The sequence below is a fragment of the Lucilia sericata genome, unplaced genomic scaffold (genome assembly GCF_015586225.1).
Source record: "Lucilia sericata isolate MDLA Ls3-8-SP2 unplaced genomic scaffold, ASM1558622v1 Contig000427F_arrow, whole genome shotgun sequence".
Taxonomy (NCBI): domain Eukaryota; kingdom Metazoa; phylum Arthropoda; class Insecta; order Diptera; family Calliphoridae; genus Lucilia; species Lucilia sericata.
Window position 1 is genome coordinate 230529 of NW_023994442.1, and position 26578 is coordinate 257106.

A 26578-nucleotide genomic window follows, 5' to 3' on the forward strand; every position below is an offset into this window, starting at 1 on the left:
ATTTTTTTATTTTTTTATGATTTGCTGTTATTTTGTGATTTTAACTTGTTTCTCTATAACCGAAATTCACCTTTTATCTTTCTTCAATACTTTGAAGAGTGCATATTATTAAAAAACTTTGGCTATAATATTTTAAAATTATGTGCCAATTTACTTGAATAATTGCATTTTTAAATAATTTAATTCATTCATTTGTTTTTGGGAAAACTGTTATTATGAAATAACTCCCCAAAAATATGTTTAGGGATTTATTTAATTTTTGAATTTTGTGGAATTATTTCATAATGAAATAACTCCCCATTTTAAATGTGAAATAATGCCCCAAAAAACGAATTAAATCCCCAAATTTCGTTGTTTTTGCTTTCTGAACAAATTTTTAGGGAGTTATTTCATTTTTGTTTTGGGGAGTTATTTCGTGGGGAGTTATTTCATGACGCCGAATAATCATTTTACATCATGTTGCCAGAGGTATGATGATTTCAGGCAAGCATTGAGTTCATCAGCCGGCGATCACAGGAAGTGTCTGGCGAAAATCCCCGCTAAAAGAATTAATGCACCTCCAAATAAATTAGAATTACTTCTCATGTCCTGTAAAGTGCAATCAAGCGCTTCTAATGATTTTTTGTGGGCCATGGTGCATTCATCCCGCACTATTAATTTACATGTTTGTAAGATTTTACCCATTGACGAATTTTTCTTAACATTGCATGTATAATCTTCAGAAAAATGTGTATTCAATGGTAATATGAGTGCAGAATGCGCAGTTCTGTCTCCATCTAAAAGTGTTGCTGCGATACCTGATGACGCAATGGCTAAGGCAATATTCTTTTGTGAACGAATTTTAGCTAAAATCAATGAGATGAGAAAAGTTTTTCCGGTTCCCCCTGGCTCGTCAATTAAATATAGTCCTCCTTGTATTTATATAAATATATGTATACATAATATTCTTTGATACACTTAAAAAATATATATATATATATATATATATATATATATATATATATATATATATATATATATATATATATATATATATATATATATATATATATATATATATATATATATCCATAGAAAGAAAAGTTTCTCGTACAATTTTAGGATCTTAGCTGTTATGTTTTCATCGATATACGATTTTTCATATTTATAGGCCTCCTCCATTATTTCTAGCATTTTTTGCCCATACACATACATTTCGACATTATTAGGAAAGTATTTGATAACTGTAACTTTTAAAGTTATTTAAGGGGTAACCCCCGTCTATTGGCTGATGCTAATATTAAAGTTTGAAATATTTATATTAGTGGTTATTGTGCATTATATGAGGGCTCTGTATTTTATAGTTCCAAAAATGTATATAGGGTTGCACGCCCGCTATTGCTGGTCCACCCACCTTTGTTTCAATTGTTTACATTGATATTGTTGTTTCTCAAACAAAATTTTAAGATTCTAGTTTATATAGTCTCCTAGATAATCAACTTTGTATGAGAGATGGCACGGCCATAAATATTAGTACATAACATAAGTATTCCTACAAAGTTTCATGATCCTAGCTATTATAGTTTGCCAAATATACAAATTTCAGTATAATCTCTGTGTGGAAACTGCCGCGCCTACTATAATTAAAATGTCTATTTTTGGCATAAAATAGAAATAAATATATGAACAAAGTTTCAAGATTATAGATATTGTAGGTTACCAGATATTTGAGTTTAATTATTTACCTTATATTTAAAGGGCGTGGCAATTTTCTTAGGCCGCCCATTTTGTCTCAAATATTCATAAGAATGTAAAATTCGGTGCTGCAAAATTTGAGGACTGTTATAATAAAATAATTAAAAAGCCTATTTTCGGCATAGAATAGTAATAAATATATGCACAAAGTTTCAAGAATATAGATATTGTAGGTTACCAGATATTTGAGTTTAATTATTTACCTTATATTTAAGGGGCGCGGCAATTTTTTTGGGCCGCTCATTTTTTTTCTAATATTCATATTAATGTAAAATACTGCAAAATTTGAGGACTGTTACTATGCTACATTCTCAGATATTCCATTTTTATTCTAATTTTGTGTATGGGCGTGGCATCTCGCCCACTTTCAAGAAGATCGGTTCAGTAGTTTAGCCTCCTATAAGGTACAAACAAACAAATAAACAAACATACATTGATTTTTATACCCTACACCACTTTAGTGGGGAGGGTATATTGGGTTTGTGCTGATGTTTTTAAAGCACAATAATATTGGTTCTATACCAACCCTAAAGTTATTATTTCACCTAGCCCCCATACAACTGAACCCGAATAGGCCTTTTAAGTTCTTAATTATGTTTAATATACTCCTATCTCGAAAAAAGCTGTAAAACCAAGTTATATACTAGCCTTAATAACCCTCATGAATTTTATAATTATAGGGCCTCATTTGAACATAGCCCCTACAAAAGCCCCCTTCAAAATATGACTTAAATATCCACAATTTTATTCCACAATAAATGGCTTAAGTATATCTGAGACAAGGTACAATTCAACTTAAATGCTTCATTATGAAAACTAAATCACATTTTATTTTTGTAACAGCTGTAGGGTATTATATGGTCGGCCTCGTCCGACTATAATTTCTTACTTGTTATATATGGGCATTTCCACCGAAAAGTCCACTGTGGCTCAAAAACTAAAAGTCATCAAAAATAAAATTTCAACTTCTATTATTGTAGAAAGAGATTCAAATTTTATTAAATTAAAGACCCCAAAGCTTTTCTTAACCACTATGATGAGAAATCGGAATTAAAAGTTACATTAATATTTCAGTCATATTTTTGCACCCTTAGTAGCATTTGCTTTTAATAGTTTTTATTATTTTAAAGGCTAATATTTAAATGGACTTTTATCGGAAAATAGTTATCTTAAAACATACAAATATAAAAAGATAAATATCGGCAAATTTTCGGTTTTCTTTCATAGACTTATAAATGTCACGTTCGTCACCTTGAAACAGGATTTATTCCGATAATTTATAGTTGGCATTCAGAAGTATTCAAAACTTTGAATCTAAATCAAGTTTAGTATATAGAACTCAATTTAAAAGAAAAAAAATAATTCTAAGCGGGGTTATTTTTTATAGAATTTCAAAGTCTCTTACGTCACGTCACATTACATAAATTTTCTCAAGTGCAACCTTCGAATTGTGAAATATTGTTATTTAAAAGATGTGATATTTATACAATTTATTCAATTAGGTGATAGTTATGATTTTTTAGTTGATAAGTGGAAGAAAAAGCACAGAAATTCAACAAATAATATTTTTAAGAAATGTATGGAAAAAAAGTGATTTTCGGATATCGGCTTTATATGGGCGTTATGACCGATTATTGTATTATCATCAGAAGGGTCAGTAGTTGTACATTTGAAAGTTTTTTGTGGAAGCTATGCCTAATCATGGACCAATTTTTAAAAAAAATTAGGATGAACGATCTTTGTGTATGTCAAAATTATTTGTGTTGAATTTTATGGTGATATAAGCATTTTTAAAAGTTTTATGTTAATTAATGTTAATTCTTATATTATTCTTATACGGGAGCTATTTTCAACTAAAATGTTATTAAATAGTCGAAATATTTTTCCGATTCCAAAAACTTTCAACAATGTCCGTCCAAAATAAATCTATGGACTAATTAATTTTCAATAATATTGGAAATTTTTGTCACATCACGTCACGTCACACATAACGGCTTGTACAAAAAAATCTGAAAACAATTTTTTAGTTCTAAAAGCTGAAAAACAATCAATAAATATTCCAAAAAAGGTTTTAACCAAATAGCCAGATTTTTACATTTTTGTCAAAAAAGAAATAAACAACTTCTATTTCTCTCACATCACGTCACGTACTTTAACTACTTATATCTTAGGGCCATTAAGATCTTTCAATTTCTTCTTCCGACCAGTTATAGAGCTATTGAAGCCCTATATAAAAATACAAGAAGTTTTAAAAAATATATATGTATATATATATTTTTCATCTCTTTAAAACGTACGACCGTCACGTTCGTCACGATGGAAATGCCCATATATAGATAAACCATCTCGTCTATACCCGAGAAAAATTACGTACATCAATACCCAACATACCCGGGTATGTCATACAATTTATATGGCTATTTCATCTTTTTATACATTTCAGATAATTATTAAAACTAATTTAATAAAACGTCTGTATATATAAATTAAATAGTTTTTGATCGTAAACCATTAAATTTTAGCAATTTTTGTTAAAGTTTTCTTATTGCTTTCCAATGCATATGCAAAAAACCTAAAGAAAAACGTCTTCATAACGTATAATGTATACAGAATTTGACTTTGTAAAATTTTTACTTTACTATGTCATATACAATAAAAAAAATTATTTCATCAAAATCGGACCATATTTGTTAATGTTACATGATCCACAAATATATCACATTCAAATTTATGAATAAAGACACATGACTCTGCATTTGAAACGAAATTTTTTGTTTAGTTAAATTTATTTTCATAAGATACAAGAATATATATAATTCTAATAATAAAACATAAAATTTATAATGAAAATTGGTTTCTGTCCGATAACTGACATATAATTTGTATACATACCGTGGGTATTGATACACGAGGTAAAAATAGAAAATCGGTCATAAATCGGTTTGATATATATATATCTAACTAATTTTTGGAAAATGTATAGAAAACATTACTCTGAAAGCATAGTCCAAATTTCAAGCCGATACGATATATAGATCTCGAGATATATCACTTCAAAAATTAAAAACATACCCGGGTATATGGGTATTGACATAACGGTTAAGTATATCTAAGGCAAGGTACAATTCGGAAAACATTTCGCAGGGTGTTTCATATCTACTATAAACACATTCATGACTAATATTATTCCGATATCTTCATTCAGTTATGAAATATGTGCGTTTACGTGGTTATCGGAAATGGGCCTTATATGGGATCTATGCCCAATTATGGACCGATCCAAAATACATTTTGCAACATTAATGTGTAGAGTACAAACTATTTTCCAGAAGTGATATAAACATACAAATCAGGAAGATACAAATTCGGAAACAATGTATTTTGTTTTTGTAAAATGTGCGTTCTCGTCTGACAATCATCCAGAAGTGTTTCTGACATGGCGTCTAGGGTGATGCGCAACAGATTTGTCTTCTAAATGTTTGAAGGGGAAGTTCAATTCCCACTCGTCTTGCATATGTATAAGACCGTTTCAAATGTATGAACACGGACGTACTTCCACACACTTTAACCATATTGTGTTTCACAAAGGACATTCATTCGTAAACAAACATTTTACACCCATTACATTTCCTGTTCAGAAAATATCGCCAACATAAGCCTCATAATAATTTTAATAAACAACGCGTGATTTAGTACCTACAAATAATTTTATAACGTAAACACACAGCATTCAAATAGCATGAAGAATTCAGTTTTAGAATGGATAAATAGCGTATAAACTGATTTAGTGGTTCTTTATATCAATAAAAATATTTTTAATTTGTTCAAAATATTCTGTTTCACATACCTTGTCAAATACATTTAAAGTGTTGCCTACAGTAAACAATTATTCTAAAGTTATCTAACTGATGGTGGAAACGAAAATTTTAACTTACAGTTAAATAGTTTCCGTTAGCCAAACTGGCAGTTAGTAATTTTTTCAATTAAATTTATATAATAGACTATAGACTAGAGTATAAACTAGAGTATAGACAAGACTATAGACTAGACTATAGACTAGAATGTAGACTATAGACTAGACTGTAGACTGGACTATAGACTAGACTATAGACTAGACTATAGACTAGACTATAGACTAGACTATAGACTAGACTATAGACTAGACTATAGACTAGACTATAGACCAGACTATAAACTAGACTATAGACTAGACAATAGACTAGACAATAGACTAGACTATAGACTAGACTATAGACTAAACTATAGACTAGACTATAGACTAGACTATAGACTAGAGTATAGACTAGACTATAGACAAGACAATAGACAAGAGAGTAGACTAGAATTTAGACTTGATTATAGACTAGCCTATTCTATATAGCAGACTATATATATATACATATTTATCAATAAAATATGTTCATTTAAGTGAATTTCGAAAGTGACATTATGTTCATTTAAGTGATTTTCGAAAGTGGACATTATATGGGACCTATGATCTATTGTGGACCGATACACATCTAAGTCGATAGTTTTGATTCCTGTTCATATAATGTCAATTTGTAGAAAAATTTGTATTGATACCGGTATATTTGATAAAGTTATTAACGATAAATTAATTTCCGGGAATATGTCCCTTTGTATGGGAGCTATGGGAAACTTTGGATCGATTCGGAAGGGGACCTTGTATGGGAGATATGACCAATTATGGACCGATCGGAAGAAAATTTCACAGTAATATTTCTGTATATATAGGAGAAATACTTGTACCAAATTCTATATAGATATCTTAATTTAGTAATTTAGTAAATTCGGGAGGGGACCTTGTATGGGAGCTATGTCCAATTATGGACCGATGTAGAAAATTTTTTCTCTATATGATTTTTTCTGCCATAGAATTTTAATTTGTAAAAGTTTGTTAAGATATCAACATTCTGAGGGAAGTTATTAACAATAAACTCATTTTCCGGGAATGTGTACTTTCGTATGGGAGGTATAAGAAATTGTGGACTGATTCCGGCAATTTTCAACAAGAATAAAGTTCTCATGTAAAAACAAATGTATGATGATTTTTATGGAATTATATTGCATAGTTTTAGTGAAAATTACATAAGAATGTGTAAAAAATGCTTATTTTTTTCGGAGTTGTTTTAAATTTTGATTCATAACTTTTCCCGATGTAAACCGATTTTGCGTTGGGTCTTAGATGAATATTTCTTGGTGTTACACACGGAATGACAAAGTTATATATACCCTCTATCACCACTGATGGTGGTGGAGGGTATAAAAAAAAGAGATTTCTTATATACACAAAATATCCTTATTACGATATCTTTATTTATCAATGAGGTGTGCGATTTTCTGAAGTGGATCTTATATGACAGATATGAACAATTATGGACCGATCCGTAAAAAACTTATTTTTATAGCCTATTTATACACTACACCACTTTACAGTATACCAATCGGCTTAGAATCATTTTCTGAGTCGATGTCCGTCCATGTAAACCTTACAACTAAACTATGGTTCATTATTTCACCTAGCCCCCATACAACTGAACACGTGAATAGGGCTTGTACAGCTTGTAATCAAACTTCAGGTCTCAATTTTGAAGATAATTCAATAAAATTCGGCACATCATCTTCTATGGTACCGGAGACGAAGCCTATTGAAAATGATTAACATTGGTTCATTATTTCACCTAGCCCCCTTACAACTGAACCCGACGAATAGGGCTTTTAAGTTCATAATTATGTTAAATATACTCGTATCTCGACAAAAAGCTGCAAAAACAAGTTCTATACTAGCCTCGATGACTCTCATGAATTTTATAATTATAGGGTCTCAGTTGACCATAGCCCCTATACAAAACCCCCTTCAAAATTTTACTGAAATGTTCACAATTTTATTCAGCAATAAAAGGCTTAAGTATATCTGAGGCAAGGTACAATTCAACTAAATGCTCTATTATGAAAACTAAATCACATTTTATTTTTGTAACAGGTATAGGGTATTATATGGTCGGCCTCGCTCGACTATAATTTCTTACTTGTTTTAAAATATCTTTATTTCTTAATTGGATATTTGCATTTAAGCGATTTTCGGAAGTGGTCCTTATTTGGGAGCTGTGACTAATTATGGACCAATCCGAAAAATATTTTGCAAAGTGATATATGTATACACAAAAGATATTTATGTTGAATATTATTCCAATATCTTTATTTCTTAATTAGTTATTTGTATTTAAGTATTTTTCGAAAGTGGAGCTGTGATCAATAATCGACCTATACAGATCTACGTTGATAATATGATTTTTGTTCTTATATACATATGTGCAAATTTTCGTGGTGATACCGATATTTTTGCTGAAGTTATTAATGATATCTCTAAATATTTCCGAGAATATGTACCTTTGTATGGGGCTATGAGAAATTTTGAATCGATTGTTTTGAGTTTGAACATTTTTGATCCCTGGGTAAAGAAAATAAGGTGTGAAAAAATTGATTCCATTATCTTTAGTTGTTTCTGAGAAAACTATTCAAGAATTAGGAAAAAAACTTAATTTTTTTCGAGGTAGTCTGAAATTTTTACTCATAACTTTTTACGTTGTTGACCAATTTTGCAGATTTTTAATACCAAACTGCTTAGGACAATAGTGAATATTTTCGGTGAATTTTTCTGATTTATTTTGCTTAGTTTTAATGTGAGAGTGTTTGAGGCATACAGACAGACAGACGGACACAACTAAAACGACTCAGAATTTTATAAGGATCCAAAATATATTACTTGGTGTTATACACGGAATGAAAAAATTATATATACCCTCTATCACCACTGATGGTGGTGGAGTGTATAAAAACTGATTTACTGAAAGAAGCCATAAAATTTGGTGGATAGATTTACATACATTTATGAGAGATAACAAGGACCGATTATTATAAAATTCAGCAAGGTCATTAACATATGTAGTTGTGCCACTTTTTGACGATACCGCCCGATAATTACGAAATAATTTAGACTTATATAAAACTGAATTGTGCCGATTAGTGTAGAGATACCAAAATATTTAACATAATTATGAGCACTGAAGCCCTTTGTGGGTTTGTTTGTACGGTTGTATGCTGGCTAGGTGAAATAATGGACCGATTTCAATAATTTTCAACAGCCTTCCTCATTTGATCCAGAGAAGAATATGTGCTAAATTTCAACAAATTATCTTGAAATATTCGAGCTGTAGCGTGTACACAAGGTTTATATGGCCACAAATACGGACATAGCTTTACAGTTAAATAGTTTCCGTTAGCCAAACTGGCAGTTAGTAATTTTTTCAATTAAATTTATATAATAGACTATAGACTAGAGTATAAACTAGAGTATAGACAAGACTATAGACTAGACTATAGACTAGAATGTAGACTATAGACTAGACTGTAGACTGGACTATAGACTAGACTATAGACTAGACTATAGACTAGACTATAGACTAGACTATAGACTAGACTATAGACTAGACTATAGACTAGACTATAGACTAGACTATAGACCAGACTATAAACTAGACTATAGACTAGACAATAGACTAGACAATAGACTAGACTATAGACTAGACTATAGACTAAACTATAGACTAGACTATAGACTAGACTATAGACTAGAGTATAGACTAGACTATAGACAAGACAATAGACAAGAGAGTAGACTAGAATTTAGACTAGATTATAGACTAGCCTATTCTATATAGCAGACTATATATATATACATATTTATCAATAAAATATGTTCATTTAAGTGAATTTCGAAAGTGACATTATGTTCATTTAAGTGATTTTCGAAAGTGGACATTATATGGGACCTATGATCTATTGTGGACCGATACACATCTAAGTCGATAGTTTTGATTCCTGTTCATATAATGTCAATTTGTAGAAAAATTTGTATTGATACCGGTATATTTGATAAAGTTATTAACGATAAATTAATTTCCGGGAATATGTCCCTTTGTATGGGAGCTATGGGAAACTTTGGATCGATTCGGAAGGGGACCTTGTATGGGAGATATGACCAATTATGGACCGATCGGAAGAAAATTTCACAGTAATATTTCTGTATATATAGGAGAAATACTTGTACCAAATTCTATATAGATATCTTAATTTAGTAATTTAGTAAATTCGGGAGGGGACCTTGTATGGGAGCTATGTCCAATTATGGACCGATGTAGAAAATTTTTTCTCTATATGATTTTTTCTGCCATAGAATTTTAATTTGTAAAAGTTTGTTAAGATATCAACATTCTGAGGGAAGTTATTAACAATAAACTCATTTTCCGGGAATGTGTACTTTCGTATGGGAGGTATAAGAAATTGTGGACTGATTCCGGCAATTTTCAACAAGAATAAAGTTCTCATGTAAAAACAAATGTATGATGATTTTTATGGAATTATATTGCATAGTTTTAGTGAAAATTACATAAGAATGTGTAAAAAATGCTTATTTTTTTCGGAGTTGTTTTAAATTTTGATTCATAACTTTTCCCGATGTAAACCGATTTTGCGTTGGGTCTTAGATGAATATTTCTTGGTGTTACACACGGAATGACAAAGTTATATATACCCTCTATCACCACTGATGGTGGTGGAGGGTATAAAAAAAAGAGATTTCTTATATACACAAAATATCCTTATTACGATATCTTTATTTATCAATGAGGTGTGCGATTTTCTGAAGTGGATCTTATATGACAGATATGAACAATTATGGACCGATCCGTAAAAAACTTATTTTTATAGCCTATTTATACACTACACCACTTTACAGTATACCAATCGGCTTAGAATCATTTTCTGAGTCGATGTCCGTCCATGTAAACCTTACAACTAAACTATGGTTCATTATTTCACCTAGCCCCCATACAACTGAACACGTGAATAGGGCTTGTACAGCTTGTAATCAAACTTCAGGTCTCAATTTTGAAGATAATTCAATAAAATTCGGCACATCATCTTCTATGGTACCGGAGACGAAGCCTATTGAAAATGATTAACATTGGTTCATTATTTCACCTAGCCCCCTTACAACTGAACCCGACGAATAGGGCTTTTAAGTTCATAATTATGTTAAATATACTCGTATCTCGACAAAAAGCTGCAAAAACAAGTTCTATACTAGCCTCGATGACTCTCATGAATTTTATAATTATAGGGTCTCAGTTGACCATAGCCCCTATACAAAACCCCCTTCAAAATTTTACTGAAATGTTCACAATTTTATTCAGCAATAAAAGGCTTAAGTATATCTGAGGCAAGGTACAATTCAACTAAATGCTCTATTATGAAAACTAAATCACATTTTATTTTTGTAACAGGTATAGGGTATTATATGGTCGGCCTCGCTCGACTATAATTTCTTACTTGTTTTAAAATATCTTTATTTCTTAATTGGATATTTGCATTTAAGCGATTTTCGGAAGTGGTCCTTATTTGGGAGCTGTGACTAATTATGGACCAATCCGAAAAATATTTTGCAAAGTGATATATGTATACACAAAAGATATTTATGTTGAATATTATTCCAATATCTTTATTTCTTAATTAGTTATTTGTATTTAAGTATTTTTCGAAAGTGGAGCTGTGATCAATAATCGACCTATACAGATCTACGTTGATAATATGATTTTTGTTCTTATTATATACATATGTGCAAATTTTCGTGGTGATACCGATATTTTTGCTGAAGTTATTAATGATATCTCTAAATATTTCCGAGAATATGTACCTTTGTATTGGGCTATGAGAAATTTTGAATCGATTGTTTTGAGTTTGAACATTTTTGATCCCTGGGTAAAGAAAATAAGGTGTGAAAAAATTGATTCCATTATCTTTAGTTGTTTCTGAGAAAACTATTCAAGAATTAGGAAAAAAACTTAATTTTTTTCGAGGTAGTCTGAAATTTTTACTCATAACTTTTTACGTTGTTGACCAATTTTGCAGATTTTTAATACCAAACTGCTTAGGACAATAGTGAATATTTTCGGTGAATTTTTCTGATTTATTTTGCTTAGTTTTAATGTGAGAGTGTTTGAGGCATACAGACAGACAGACGGACACAACTAAAACGACTCAGAATTTTATAAGGATCCAAAATATATTACTTGGTGTTATACACGGAATGAAAAAATTATATATACCCTCTATCACCACTGATGGTGGTGGAGTGTATAAAAACTGATTTACTGAAAGAAGCCATAAAATTTGGTGGATAGATTTACATACATTTATGAGAGATAACAAGGACCGATTATTATAAAATTCAGCAAGGTCATTAACATATGTAGTTGTGACACTTTTTGACGATACCGCCCGATAATTACGAAATAATTTAGACTTATATAAAACTGAATTGTGCCGATTAGTGTAGAGATACCAAAATATTTAACATAATTATGAGCACTGAAGCCCTTTGTGGGTTTGTTTGTACGGTTGTATGCTGGCTAGGTGAAATAATGGACCGATTTCAATAATTTTCAACAGCCTTCCTCATTTGTTTTCTGTTTTCATATACACAAACGGAAAATAATTTTTAGAATTATCTATCCAAAATTTTTGAAAATGCGAATCAAAATAAAAAATCAAAGAAAACATACAATTTTGTACTAAAAATTTATTTTTTTAAACCGGTTAACCGAGACTTAAAAACCGGATAACCCGGTTAACCGAAAACCAATGTTAAAAAAGAACGGTTTGCGAAAAACCGAAATATGCAATAAAAACCGGTTTTTCGGTTAACTGGTTTATAAACACTAGTATCAGTTTTGGATAATATTTGTAACCATAGTAAAAATTTAATTAAATTTGGTTCTTACCCTTATTAGTAATATTTTGTTGGGCTTCTTCTAGCACTTGAATAGTGTGTTTCTCGGCTATGCGTCTTATTGTATCAATGTCACAGTCCCTAATTTGTTGTACCGAATTTTCATCACCTTCACTAGTTAAATTCATATCGCTGACAATATCAGTTTTAGGAGGTGTTACATTCTTCACTTCATCTTGATTTAAAAAAAAATTGGAAAAAAAAATAATAATGATAATAATCTGTATTCGAAAATAAATTTTTTAATGCTTTCGGAACTATCTCGATTTTAAGCTAATTAATGGAAAAATGCAATAGAAAATAATGTCAATATGTTGAGACCTTACCTATTTGTTGATGTAATAATTGTTGTTGTATTTCGTTCGTCTGATCATTTGGAAGAATTGTCGTTAATGTTTTTTTAACAACTTTTTCTTTAATTATTGGAATTTTTGTAACTTCAACAGCTGCAGCTTTGCTTGTTGGTTGGGCCGTTAATGCAACTTCATTGATGACATCAGTGATGCCCTCGAGTCCATCCTGAAATAGTTGTTTTTTGGCTTTTGTTCTTTCTATATCGTCGGTGACGGGCTCAACATTATCAATGCATATATTAACGATGTCGTCACGACGAATCCTTTTAAGAGCCTGCTGTAATTTGTTGCCAGTGGCATCGTTGCCCTGCAGACGCAACCACAGACGTAACATAACCATTGCACGCTGATTTTGACTTTTGTCCGCATACTCAGCATTGATTAGCTCGATGTCGGTCTCGGGTACACCCAATTCTTTGGCCAATGGCATCCAGTCGTCCTCTAGCAATTGACATATGTGCGACAGATGCATGTCAGCCTTGTGAATTGTTTCGTTTGGGATTTTTTCAATTTGCGATTCGCCGTTCTGTTGTTGAATTTCACGTTCATGGTACTTTTTCATGTATTCGGCATTGATCTGATCGCGCTGATTGAGACCTCGGTCTACAAAGTTAATACTGTTGATGCTACGCTGGCTACCAGCAGCAACGTTTTCTTTACTGGAAGCCAAATCAACTCCAGAGTCCTGAAGAGAAATGTTAAGTGTGCAAATTGGTTGTTTTGGAGCTTCACCCTGTCCGGTTTTCGGCTCATTCATAAAGCTTATGCGTGCAAACGATTCGTCTGGATTTTTAACGTGCACCATAAAGGAAAGCCGATTTTCGCGGAAGGCTTGGAACTTAAGACTAAGTTGTTCACCAGTTTTGAGTACAGGTACAAGATTACCTCCAAATTCCAAGAAAATATCCTGATCCTCCAAGACCTCAACATCACGACTTTTAGCCACCTCAGTGAAGTTGTCTTGGTGTTCTAAAGTTTTATCTTCCTTATCGTCCGTCATACAAAATATTGAAAGTTTGGCTTCATTTGGGGAAATGCGTTTGGCAAACACCACAAATTTGGCACGGAATGGTACAAGCGCCATATAAGAGTAAAGTTCCGAGGCCATGCGACTGGCTTCGGCGATATTACGACAATCCATCAGCCAGAAGCGAGCTGAAACAGTGGTGGTAAATGTCACGCTGTCCTTTACAAATGCTAGAGGCGTTGAACCGGTAACATCTTCCCAAATAGCTCGATTCTGTCCTCCAGTAATGGAGCATAGGAGACGTAACGTAGGAGCGTTACCAGTGTAGGGCGAATTCACCATACCTTGGGTACAAGCTTTCGGTGCCGGTATGCTAAGTGTGATGGCTTTATGGAACTTACGGCGACGCGGTTCAACCGTCACAACTGGCGACACAGCCACACCTTGGCCAAGCAATTTGCAGCAACCGTTCAAGTCAACTGGCTGTGCCTGAAGACCGACTCGAATTTTCTTCGTCAATGCATTTGGCGGAAATATTGCCTGAACCTGGGGAACGGCTTGTGATGATACAGTACCACCATCAGAACCTATAGCATGTACCTCCTGCCGTATACGAGACACTACAGCAAAGAAGTGTGGAAAATTCCGCGTTACAATACGAATAATACGATTTGTGCGCAAGTCCTCTAAAGGACTCAATTCTGCTTCCATTGTCTCCTGAAGTGCCTCGAGCACCGACTCTTCCTTTTCATAAAGAGTGTGTTCTCGCCAGCTTTCACCATTATCAGAGCGCAAAATTATAATTTCACGTTCTTTATCACGCAGCGATCCAAAATGTGGAACTTCTAATATCACCGGCCTGAAAGTATTAAATATTTAATTATTAATACTTAATATTTCAATAGTTAATATTTTACCTAAAGCGAATATTGTACACCCATATTGATGTAATTTACATTATGGGTTTGAACAAAAACATCTAAATATAATGCACAATATAAATATAAGCACTTACCCCAAAAATTTCGCCTCCACAGGCGAAAGTTCTAAAATTCTACTAATTAGGGCCTCGCCCTCCATTAGTGGGGGTGGATAATGTACACGGTTCGGTTTTACATAGCGACATGTAATACGTGTTGGCTGGGCACATGATTTTGGAGGTACAATAATACGTACACCACTATGACGACAACCTCGCATGGAACCACCACGAGCATCAACCATAAATGAAACTAAGAATCTATAAATACATTTAACAGACTGCATTAAACGTATTTTTAAAAAATAAACAAGTCAATTGAAAACTTACCCTAAATGCACTGGTGGCTTTGTAATAGACACATTGTCGGATTTAAGAGCATATTGTTGAGAAGCTTGAACGCATTCATTGACTTCTCCTGCAATATTAAATACATTAGTTAAAACATTAGTCGTAAGGAATAAATTCAAAGGATATATCTTTATACCCATCACCAAAATCGTTCGTCTTATTTACCACTATACAGTTGTATAACAATTTGGCCTAAACTAAAAGATCGAAATTTTTTAGTAATAGAAAATTAATTACGTCCGATTTAGAACCGGAGTTCGTTTATAAAAATTTGTTTTCCAAAAAAAATATTTTTTCTATCTTAATCCAAATTAAAAGTTCGATAAAACCAACAAAATCTACTTCTACAATTATATGGTTTAATACTAATATCGATTTGAATAAGTTTTTTCAACATATTTATTATTTCTGTGTATATAAGAAATAAATACGTATGGATACCATTATTTAACAATAAGTTATGTGCGCTTAAGTGATTTTCGGAAGGGGACCTTGTATGGGAGCTACAGCCAATTATGGACCGATTCAGAAAATTTTTCCTCTATATGAATTCCATTAATATAAGACTTTTACTTGTAAACGTTTGTAAAGATAGGAGTTCGATCGTGACAGTGATGAGTGATAGCCGCATTACGCTGATCATAAACTTAAAAAACTTCTTTATAAAAATTAATTTGAAATTTAATTTTTTATTTTTTTCTTTCTTAAAAATAATGAATATTTTATTATACATATATATTTTATTTTCAAAAATACAAATAATAACAAAAACAAATAAAAAAAACAAAATTATTGTAATGAGTGAGCAAAATGCTCTAAACTCAGAAAACAATAAAAATGTAAAATCAAACAAGTTAGAGTGCTATTTTCGGCTGAGCCGAATATTAAATACCCTCCACCAGCTACTTTTATATTACTACTTTTCTAATTGATCAAATATTTGTAGAAATAAGTTTTCTCATGTCTTAAATAGAAAAACCCCAAGATTTAAACAGCTTAAATCTGTTACAATTCCAAAATTTATTGAACATTACCTTTTCTTTTATTTTTTTATATCCTAAAAAATTCTTTAAGCTAAATTTCTGTACATCAAATCTATACTTCAGTCAAATTTTGTATGTATATCGTAATTTAGTAATAAGTAATGTGTGTTCAAGTGATTTTCTGAAGGGAACCTTGCATAGGACCGACCACACCCGTGTTATGGGCCGATCATGAAAAAATCTTGAAATAGAATTTTTGTATACCAAACTAATATTTGTGCCAAATTTTGTATCAATAGCTTTATTTGGTAATGAGTAATGGGCGTTTAAGAGATTTCCGTAAAAGGACCTTGTATGGGAGTTATGACAAATTATGTATATAAAGACAAAATTTCAAAATTCTGTATGTATATCATTATTTAGTAATGAATATTTTGCATTTAAGTGATTTTCTGGAGTTTACCTAGTATGAGAGCTCTGACCAAATATGGACCGATCGTAAAACATTTTTATAGTGTAATTTGTGTATATAAGAGCAATATTTGTGCTAAATGTATGGATATCAATATTTTGTAGTCAGTTATGTGCGTTTAAGTGATTTTCGGGATACTATTTATCATTTTGTAACATCTTTATGCATGTATGTATGTAAATAATTTTGATTAGGCCCAGAACCATTTGTATTAAGTGATTTTCAGATACCGACCGATTATTCTTCGACCTATTACGTGCCGATCCTGCCGATAATATATATGGGAACTATGACCAATAATGGACCAATTCGAAAAAAAAAATCAAAATGATTTATCTATACACAGAACATGTCGAGTTTAATAATAAATTATGTGGCATTAAGTGTTTTTCAGAAGTGAAACTTTTATGGGAGCTAGTTATGGACCGATGCTGAAAAAATTCCTTATATGGAATGTAACCAATTATGGACCGATGTGGAAAATGTTCACGAATGATTTATATGAAATCCAAAAAGCCCTATTTTACAAAAAAATCAAAATCGACTTTCTAATTGTTTATGATGCACCGTATCAAAATACGTGTTCCTGCAAAATTTTACACTCCTACAATTAAAATATCAAAGAAATTCTAAAAGGTTATGTTCTAAAATTACCTTAAAATTCATGAAAAATTTAAAATTCTTTTGAATTTTTAACTTCGAAGCTGTGAAATGTTATAAGTTTGCATCAAATGAAACAAAAATGGAACGTTTAGCGAATCCTTGCAATTTGGAGATTATTTTATCAGACTTAGAATTTTTTCAAAGAAAAATTCCAATTTCCTAAAATCTCTATGAAAACAAAGAAGGCTTATGCCTTCCATGTTTCGGCCTATATGACCAACAAAAACCGATTTGAATTTAGTTGAAAATCTTAAAACTTACTAGTTTTTTAATGTAAGTTAAGCCCTTTTGAGTTTCAGGAAAAACAAATTCTCAAGGGCGTAAGTTTCATATTTCCGTAAATAAATATATATATATATATATACATATATATATATATATATATATATATATATTTATATATATATATATATATATATATATATATATATATATATATATATATATATATATATATATATATATATATATATATATCTATATATATATATATATATATATATATATATATATATATATATATATATATATATCTATATATATATATATATATATATATATATATATTTTCATCCGTGAAAATTTTCCACATCGGTCCATTATTAGTTACATTCCATATAAGGAATTTTTGCAGCATCGGTCCATACCTACCTCCCATATAAGGTTCACTTATGAAAACCACTTAATGCCACATAATTTATTATTAAACTCGACAGGAGCCTGTTCTGTGTATAGATAAATCAATTTGATTATTATACCCACCACCACCATCAGTGGTGATAGAGGGTTTATATAAGTTTGTCATGTGTGTAACACCACGAAATATTCATCTGAGACCCAACAAAGTATATACATTCAGGGTCCTTACGAGTCGATTTAGCTATGCCCGTCTGTCCGTTCGTCCGTCTGTCTGTGTAAAACACGCTCACGTTAAAACGAAGCAAGATAATTTAACCAAATTCACCAAAAACAAGTATTCACTATTATCCGGTACAGTTTTGTATTGAAAATGTGCAAAATCGGTTCACATCGAGAAAAGTTATGAATCAAAAATTAAAACAACTCAGAAAAAATAAGCATTTTTTACACATTCTGATGTAATTTTCTCGAAAACTATGCAAGATAATTTCATGAAAGTCATCATACATTCGTTTCTACATAATATTTCGATTCTTGCTGAAAATTGCGAGAATAGCTCCACAATCTCATTTACCTCTCATTCAAATGTACATATTCCCGGAAAATGAGTTTTTTGTTAATAACTTCCGTCAGAATGTTGATATCTTCATACAAATTTTACAACTCAAAATCTTATGTCAATAGAATTCATTGAGAGAAAAAATTTTCTGGATCGCCCATACAAGGTCCCCTCCCGAAAATCACTTAAACGCACATAACTCATTACTAAATTAAGATATGCATATAAATTTTGGTACAAGTATTGCTCACATATACCGAAATATTACTATGAAAGTTTTTTCCGTTCGGTCCATAATTGGTCATAGATCCCATATAAGGTTCCCTCCCGAAAATCAATTAAACGCACATAACTCATTACAAAATATTGATATCCATACATTTAGCACAAATATTCCTCTTATATACATAAATTACACTATAAAATTGTTTTACGATCGGTCCATATTTGGCCATAGCTTTCATACTAGGTCCCCTCCAGAAAATCACTTAAATGCACAATATTTACTACTAAATAATGATATAGATACAGATGTTTGAAATTTTGTCTTTATATACATAATTGGTCATAGCGCCTTTACGAAAATCTCTTAAACACACATAACTCATTACCAAATAGAGCTATTGATACAAAATTTGGCACAAATATTAGTTTGGTATACAAAAATTCTATTTCAAGATTTTTTCACGATCGGTCCATAACATGGGTGCGGTCGGTCCCATGCAAATGTCCCTTCAGAAAATCACTTGAGCACACATTACTTATTACTAAATTACAATATAGATACAAAATTTGACTGAAATATAGCTTTTATGCACAGAAATTTTGCTTAAAGAATTTTTTACGATCGGTTTATAATTGGTCATATCTCCCATATTATGTCCTTCCACTAAAAGCAATTTAACCGTATTTAACAAATTGCATTATCAATTTGTGTAGAGCAAAATTATATATATGTATTTTGAAAATCCTTAAATCTTTCACACACATCCACATTATTAAATATCGTTACAGCATATCTTAGGGCGCTATCAAAAAAAAAGAAAATGGGGTTTGTAATGTTTAATAAATCTTGTAATTGTAACAGATTTAATCTGTTTAAATCTTGGGGTTTTTCTACTTAAGGCATGAGAAAACTTATTTCTACAAATATTTGATCAATTAAAAAGGTATTACTATAAAAATAGCTGGTGGCGGGTATTTAAGATTCGGCTCAGCCGAATATAGCACTCTAACTTGTTTTATTTAAAAATTATGGATTACTAATGAAAAATATGTCCCATAGTGTATGAAATTAAAACAGAAAAGATACACCTACAGAACTCGCAGATTTTCGTAAATATTTACATCTACTTTAAAAACACTCCGTTTTTTTGTCACGTATGATATCGCCATATTTTAATCCATATTTTGGCAAACAAGGTTCCGAATGGGATGATTCCTGTTGCAAATATAGTATTCTTTAAATGGAACAGAATGACAAAATTGTTTTCCAAGTATTCCTAATTTTACAAAATCTAAACCACTTTAAAGGCGTGCGAATGTCACAACAATCGTATGGAATTGCCCATATAGACTTTTGTCTCCCACTTTAGAGTTCTAATTAACCAACACGACATTTTAACTATAACCTGGACTATCGCATTTGTATAATTTATATCGGAAAATTACAGTAAATTAAATTATTTAACATTATATATTTAATTACCCAAATCACCCAATCGCAGTAAAACCCATACCTATTATAAACCTGTACTTATTAGGCATACCAAATCTGTATTTTTAGTTTATTCTAATTATCTATATATATGATAGTATTATGTAGCAAAACACTTCATTCATAAATTAAAACTTCAGTCCATTCATAATTTAAAATTTTAGTCATCTCTTATACTTTATTTCTCAATTTTATTATTATCATTATTTGTCTACTTATTCTTTATTTATATCCCTCCTTAATTGTATGTCTATCTTAATTATTATTATTAATTTATTGTTAAGCAGAAGAAGAAGATATTGCAAATATATTGTCCGTCCGTAGTGTTTTCATTAGTATTCATTTGTAATTCCTCCTTATATGAACGTTTTAACTAATAATCCAAATAAATAAGTGAAATTTAAGTATTTAATGAATAAGCAAAATAATGCAATTGTAAAAAAATAACAAGTTAGAGTGCTATATTCGGCTGAGCCGAATTTTAAATACCCTCCACCAGCTATTTTTATAGAAATATGTTTTCTCATGTCTTAAATAGAAAAACCCCAAGATTTAAACAGCTTAAATCTGTTACAATTACAAGATTTATTGAACATTATAAACCCCATTTTCTTTTATACTTTTATAGCGACCTAAGATATGCTTTAACGATATTTAATAATGTGCATGTGTGTGAAAGATTTAAGGATTTTCAAAATACATATATACTAGCTACAGTGTGCTTTGCTACCCTAAAAGCAAAAAAAACCCACTTACACATGGGAAATGCCACTGAAATTATTGCAAGTTCGCCAATTTTTCAGAACGCTAATAAAGATTTTAATGTAAGCTATGAAAAATGTAAATAATATTGTATTGTATTTAATTCATATGGGAGGGGCCAATCCCCTCATTCAAAGTCCGCCCATTTTTCGCTAAATGTTCACATGAATGTTCATGTAAAATTTTAAGATTCTAGCTTCTACAGTATCTCAGATATACAAATTTTTCTATATAATTCATATGGGGTTTCCAAGCCACCCCCTGATGAAAGTCCGTTTTTTTTCCAAAAGGTTCAGACGAATATGAAAGTCCTTTATGCAACATTTAAGGAATCTAGTTCTATTAGTTTCTTAGATAAAATATTTTGTTGTATTTAATTCATATGGGAGGTGCCGTTCCCCCCATTGGTAGTCCGCCAATTTATTACCCAAAATATTTACATGAATGCTAAAGTTCTTCGTGCAAAATTTGAAGATTTTAACTCTAATAGTTTCCAAGATAAACGAATTTGTGTATTTAATTAATATGGGAGGTGCCACGCCCCCTGCTGCTAGTTCGCCCACTTTTTATCTTAAATAATTATATTGAGACTTATGTGGCTCCGGCCAAATTTGCGGTCTGTAACTGTTACATTTTCCGAGATATAAAGATTTAATATTTTCTCAATATGGAAGGTGTCACGCCCACTATAGTCATTCCGCCCATTTTGTCCAAAAATATTCTTTTGGATGTCAAAGTATTCCGTGCAAAATTTGAGAACTCTAATTGTACCAGTTTCCAAGATATATGACTTTTAATAGTGATTTAATAAGTAGGCGTGGCACCTCGCCTACTTGAAATTTTAAAATAAAAAGCAGCCTATAGTTCCTTCTAGATATACAAGAAGGTACTGTTAAAATTTGAAGAAAATCGGTCTAGCCGTCTATAGACTTCAAACAAACAAACCCACAAACAAATCCACAAACAAACCCACAAACAAATAAACACACATTCATTTTTATATATATATAGATAATTTTGTTCTACACAAATTGATAATGCAATTAGTTAAATACGGTTAAATTGCTTTTAGTGGAAGGTCTTAATATGGGAGATATGACCAATTATAAACCGATCGTAAAAAATTCTTTAAGAAAAATTTCTGTACATAAAAGCTATATTTCAGTCAAGTTTTGTATCTATATTGTAATTTAGTAATAAGTAATGTGTGTTCAAGTGATTTTCTGAAGGGACATTTGCATGAGACCGACCGCACCCATGTTATGAACCGATCGTGAAATATATCGTTGAAATAGAATTTTTGTATACCAAACTAATATTTGTGCCAAATTTTGTATCAATAGCTTTATTTGGTAATGAGTAATGTGCGTTTAAGAGATTTTCGTAAAGGCGCTATGACCAATTTTGTATATAAAGACAAAATTTCAAAATTCCGTATCTATATCATTATTTGGCAAATGAATATTGTGCATTTAAGGGATTTTCTGGAGGGGACCGAATCTGAGAGCTATGACCAAATATGGACCGATCGTAAAGCAATTTTATAGTGTAATTTATGTATATAAGAGGAATATTTGGGCTATGTGTATGGATATCAATATTTTGTAATGAGTTATTTGCGTTTAATTGATTTTCGGATGTGAACCTTATATGGGAGCTATGACCAATTATGGACCGATCCGGAAAAAAATTCCTTAGAATGATTTATGTATATACAAAACATATTCATGTCGAATTTTATCCCGATAGCTTTATTTATCAATAAAAGATGTTCATTTAAGTGATTTTCGAAAGTGGACCTTATATGGGAACTATGACCAATTGTGGACCGATACAGATCTGAGTCCGTAGTTTTGAATCCTGTTCATATAATGTCAATATGTACAAAATTTTGTGTTGATACCGATATATTTGAGGAAGTTATTATCGAAAAATAATTTCCGGGAATATGTACCTTTGTATGAGGGCTATGGGAAATTTTGGATCGATTTTTACAATTTTAAACATAATTAATCTATAGATGGAAAAAATGATCTGTGACAAAATTTGTCGAATTATCTTTGGTAGTTTCTGAGAAAACTACTCAAGAGTTAGGGAAAAAAACTTAATTTTTTTAGGTAGTCTGAAATTTTTACTCATAACTTTTTACGTTGTGAACCGATTTTGCTGATTTTCAATGCCAAGCTGCTTAGGAAAACAGTGAATATTCTTAGTGAATTTGGTTGATTTCATTTGCTTAGTTTTAACGTGAGCGTGTTTTAACCAGACAGACAGACGGACATAGCTAAATCGACTCAGAATTTCATAAGGACCCAGAATATATATACTTTGTTGGGTCTCAGATGAATATTTTTTGGTGTTACACACGGAATGACAAACTTATATATACCCTCTATCACCACATGATGGTGGAGGGTATAAAAAATTATCATTATATTATTATATTAATATGTTTATGAATTTTCATTAGAATAAATATGAATTGCTAGAGTAAATAAATTGAGGAATGTTAAAACTGATGGCATGTTGTTAAGTTATTATAAAAGGGTTCACAGAAGGGGCAATTCTGTTAACTTCCGAGCACTAGAATTGCCATAGGTGTTCTTGTTAGAATATGAGTGGGAAAAATTGTGCTCCTAGGTTCAAGTCACCTAATGACCCCCATCGTAATATAACTAGTGTTCTATATTCTTAACGTATAAGACTTTTCACTGGCAAATATAAACATTACGAGGCATGAATATGTGTATTTTCTATTGTTGCGTAGCAGGTGAATTCTGGATAGAAAGAACACAGCCAGACTGAAGATAGCCGGATGACAAAACTAGCATGCCTCTACTATCCAGTTCTATCACATAAACATTCATTATCTTTTCCTTTATCGCGCAACAGGTATAAATAGGCTATAAAAATATTTTTTTTTCAGATCGGTCCATAATTGTTAATATCTGTCATATAAGATCCACTTCAGAAAAAATCGCATATTTCATTGATAAATAAAGATATAAGGATATTTTGTGTATATAAGAAATCTTTAAAAAAAATAGGATCAATGCATAATTGGTCTCATTTCTATAAGTCACTTTTTCCAATATATTTCATTCAATTATAAATATATGCGGATAAAATCCGACACAGTGTGTTTTTTATCGATAAATCATTCTGTGAAAAAAAAACTGGAAAAAACAAATATGGAAAATAAAAATAAAAAGATAAAAGTTACGGTGCAGGGCCTAAATAACCCAGTATCGGCGGCAAGTGTTGATCTTCTCGCGAGTCACGTGTCGTCGTCATCCTGCAATTGTGAGCAAAATACTACTACGGAGGTGGGTACCTTGGCCTCCGTGGCGGACAATGCGTCAAGTGTACAGCATGCCACTGGCAAAAATATAGGGGTGAAAGAGAAGGATGTACTCGGAGAGAGCTCTAAGCTACCTCAGCCTTTAAATATAGGTGAGGGCTCCGACTCTGAATCCTCAGATGATAATAATAATACCATTATAGCAAATCCCAAAAAGGATGAAGTAGAGCAAATGTTGAAAGAGGTGAGTGATAGCATAGCTAAACTACCTATTACTAAGAAAAGACTTTCTGGAGAACAGAGGAGGAAGTTGAAAAAGATGCTTCAGGAAATCATAGTTAGTCAATCCCACAACACTCCAAAGGAAAAATCGGACTCTCTCACAAGATCTGAGGCAAAAAGGATCAGGTCTCCCGAGGAGTTGACAACTGAGAATAAACCTAAGAAGAAAAAGAGCTCCCCGTCTTCTAATACGAAGCCAAGCCATACTTCACTCAAAGGAACCTCAAGTGAGAATCCTGCGAGTAAGGGTGACAACGCCAACCCAGATATTCCGAAGACGAACACGTCGGCGAAATCAACCTCGAAGGTAAGGGTATCTCAAAAGAAGCCCCGAAAAACGAGGAAGGAGAAGCTAGACGGAGGAAAAGAGCCGCCATCTTACGCCAAAGTTGCCAGAAGTAGGCACCGGGACGATCTCTGCTATGCAGTTTACGATGCCGGTAATCCGATAGGCAAAATTCGAATAGACCAACAGAGTAAAATAGAAGACCTGGTCAACAATAAGATAGTGGACCATGCAATCGCTTCAAAGGGCAAACAACCAATAGAGAGCGAAAGCGAGAGCTGCGAGTTCAGCATGGGCGTGATGTTGATGAGGTTGGCATCTCACCAATGTGTTAGCACCCTAAAAAACTTCGTGGAAAGTATCCCTCCTCCCTGGGACGGCGCTAGGCTGGGACTGGCAAAGAAGAGCGAGCTTCCGGTGCTCTTAAAGTCCACTGTCTACATAAATGGATGGGGCAGTAAACTGGCTAATGAACGTATACTGAAAATTCTTGGAGGTCAAAATGCTGAGCTGGCCGTGGAAAAATGGGATGTCTTTTACAGGAAAGAAGAACCTGAGGGAACTTTATTTGTAATAGGTATCGACCAGAAATCCATGGCTAGTCTTGCCAAGAATAGAGGTAGGGCTTACTTCGCCTCTAAAGCTGTCATATTCAAAATTGGGAAGGCGTTGATTGGAAGGGCTGTTACAACAAGCCTCGAAAAGGACACTAAAAAACCTAAGACCACAGCATCAGTATCCACTACTGATAACGTTGAGGAGTCAAATCCCAAAATCGAGGAATTTATCATTAACTCGCCAGAAGAAAGTGTAGTTGCCCTTTCCAAAATTGGGATTATCAACATCGGATGCAACGGTGCTGAAGCAAGGTCGTGGCAACATATTCCTTGCATCTGTTAACCTGCCCTTCGATTCTCCGACGCTACCACCAACGTCAGATCTGATGAAACTGGTTGAAGAGGCTCAAAGGAAAAATAAGAAAATTGTAATACGTTGTGATGCCAACTCCCACCATGTAGCTTGGGGTAGTACAAACACGAATCGCAGGGGACAAGCCCTCATGGATTTCCTTAATACTAAAGACTTGATAACATTGAACTTAGGTAATAAAGCTACCTTCGTCAATAGAATCAGAGAAGAATTATTAGATATAACTATATGTTCAGAAGAGCTTATAAACGAAATTCAGGATTGGAGAGTTTCGGACGAGCACTCCTTTTCTGATCATCGGTACATAAGATTCAAAATACTAAGGCCACCACCAAAGCCGATAAAGTTTCGGAATAAGTCTAAAACTAATTGGACAATGTTCGGGACCTTACTAAAGAACCGTTTAGGTCAGGACACTTTTCAATGTCGAAATAAAGAGGATATAGATGCCAAAATGGAAACGTTCACAAGTGCCCTGGTTGAATCGTTCGAGGACAGCTGCCCTCTGCGAGAGCAGAGATCTGCCCAGGAAAAACCCTGGGTAACTGGGGAGATCCGGAACCTTGGGAAGACTCTTCGCAAACTATTTAACCGGGCACGGCGTAAAAAGACCGCAGTATACTGGGATGAGTATTGTAATAAACTTGGTGAATATAAGAAAATCGTTCGAAAAGCCAAACGAGACTCCTGGAAACTTTTCTGTGAACAGGTAGATAGCGTAAATGACGTA

The 26578-nt window shown here is 32.2% G+C and overlaps 1 protein-coding gene across 1 annotated transcript in view; it reads right to left on the bottom strand.

Annotated features, from left to right (window-relative positions):
• The window catches only part of LOC119604770 (ankyrin-3-like), a 113748-nt gene that overhangs the window by 10289 nt on the left and 76881 nt on the right, over window positions 1-26578 (bottom strand). Inside the window, 4 exon segments of the mRNA XM_037957599.1 lie at window positions 12597-12779; window positions 12931-14783; window positions 14940-15164; window positions 15234-15321. Of these exon segments, the coding sequence (XP_037813527.1) occupies window positions 12597-12779; window positions 12931-14783; window positions 14940-15164; window positions 15234-15321 (2349 nt within the window).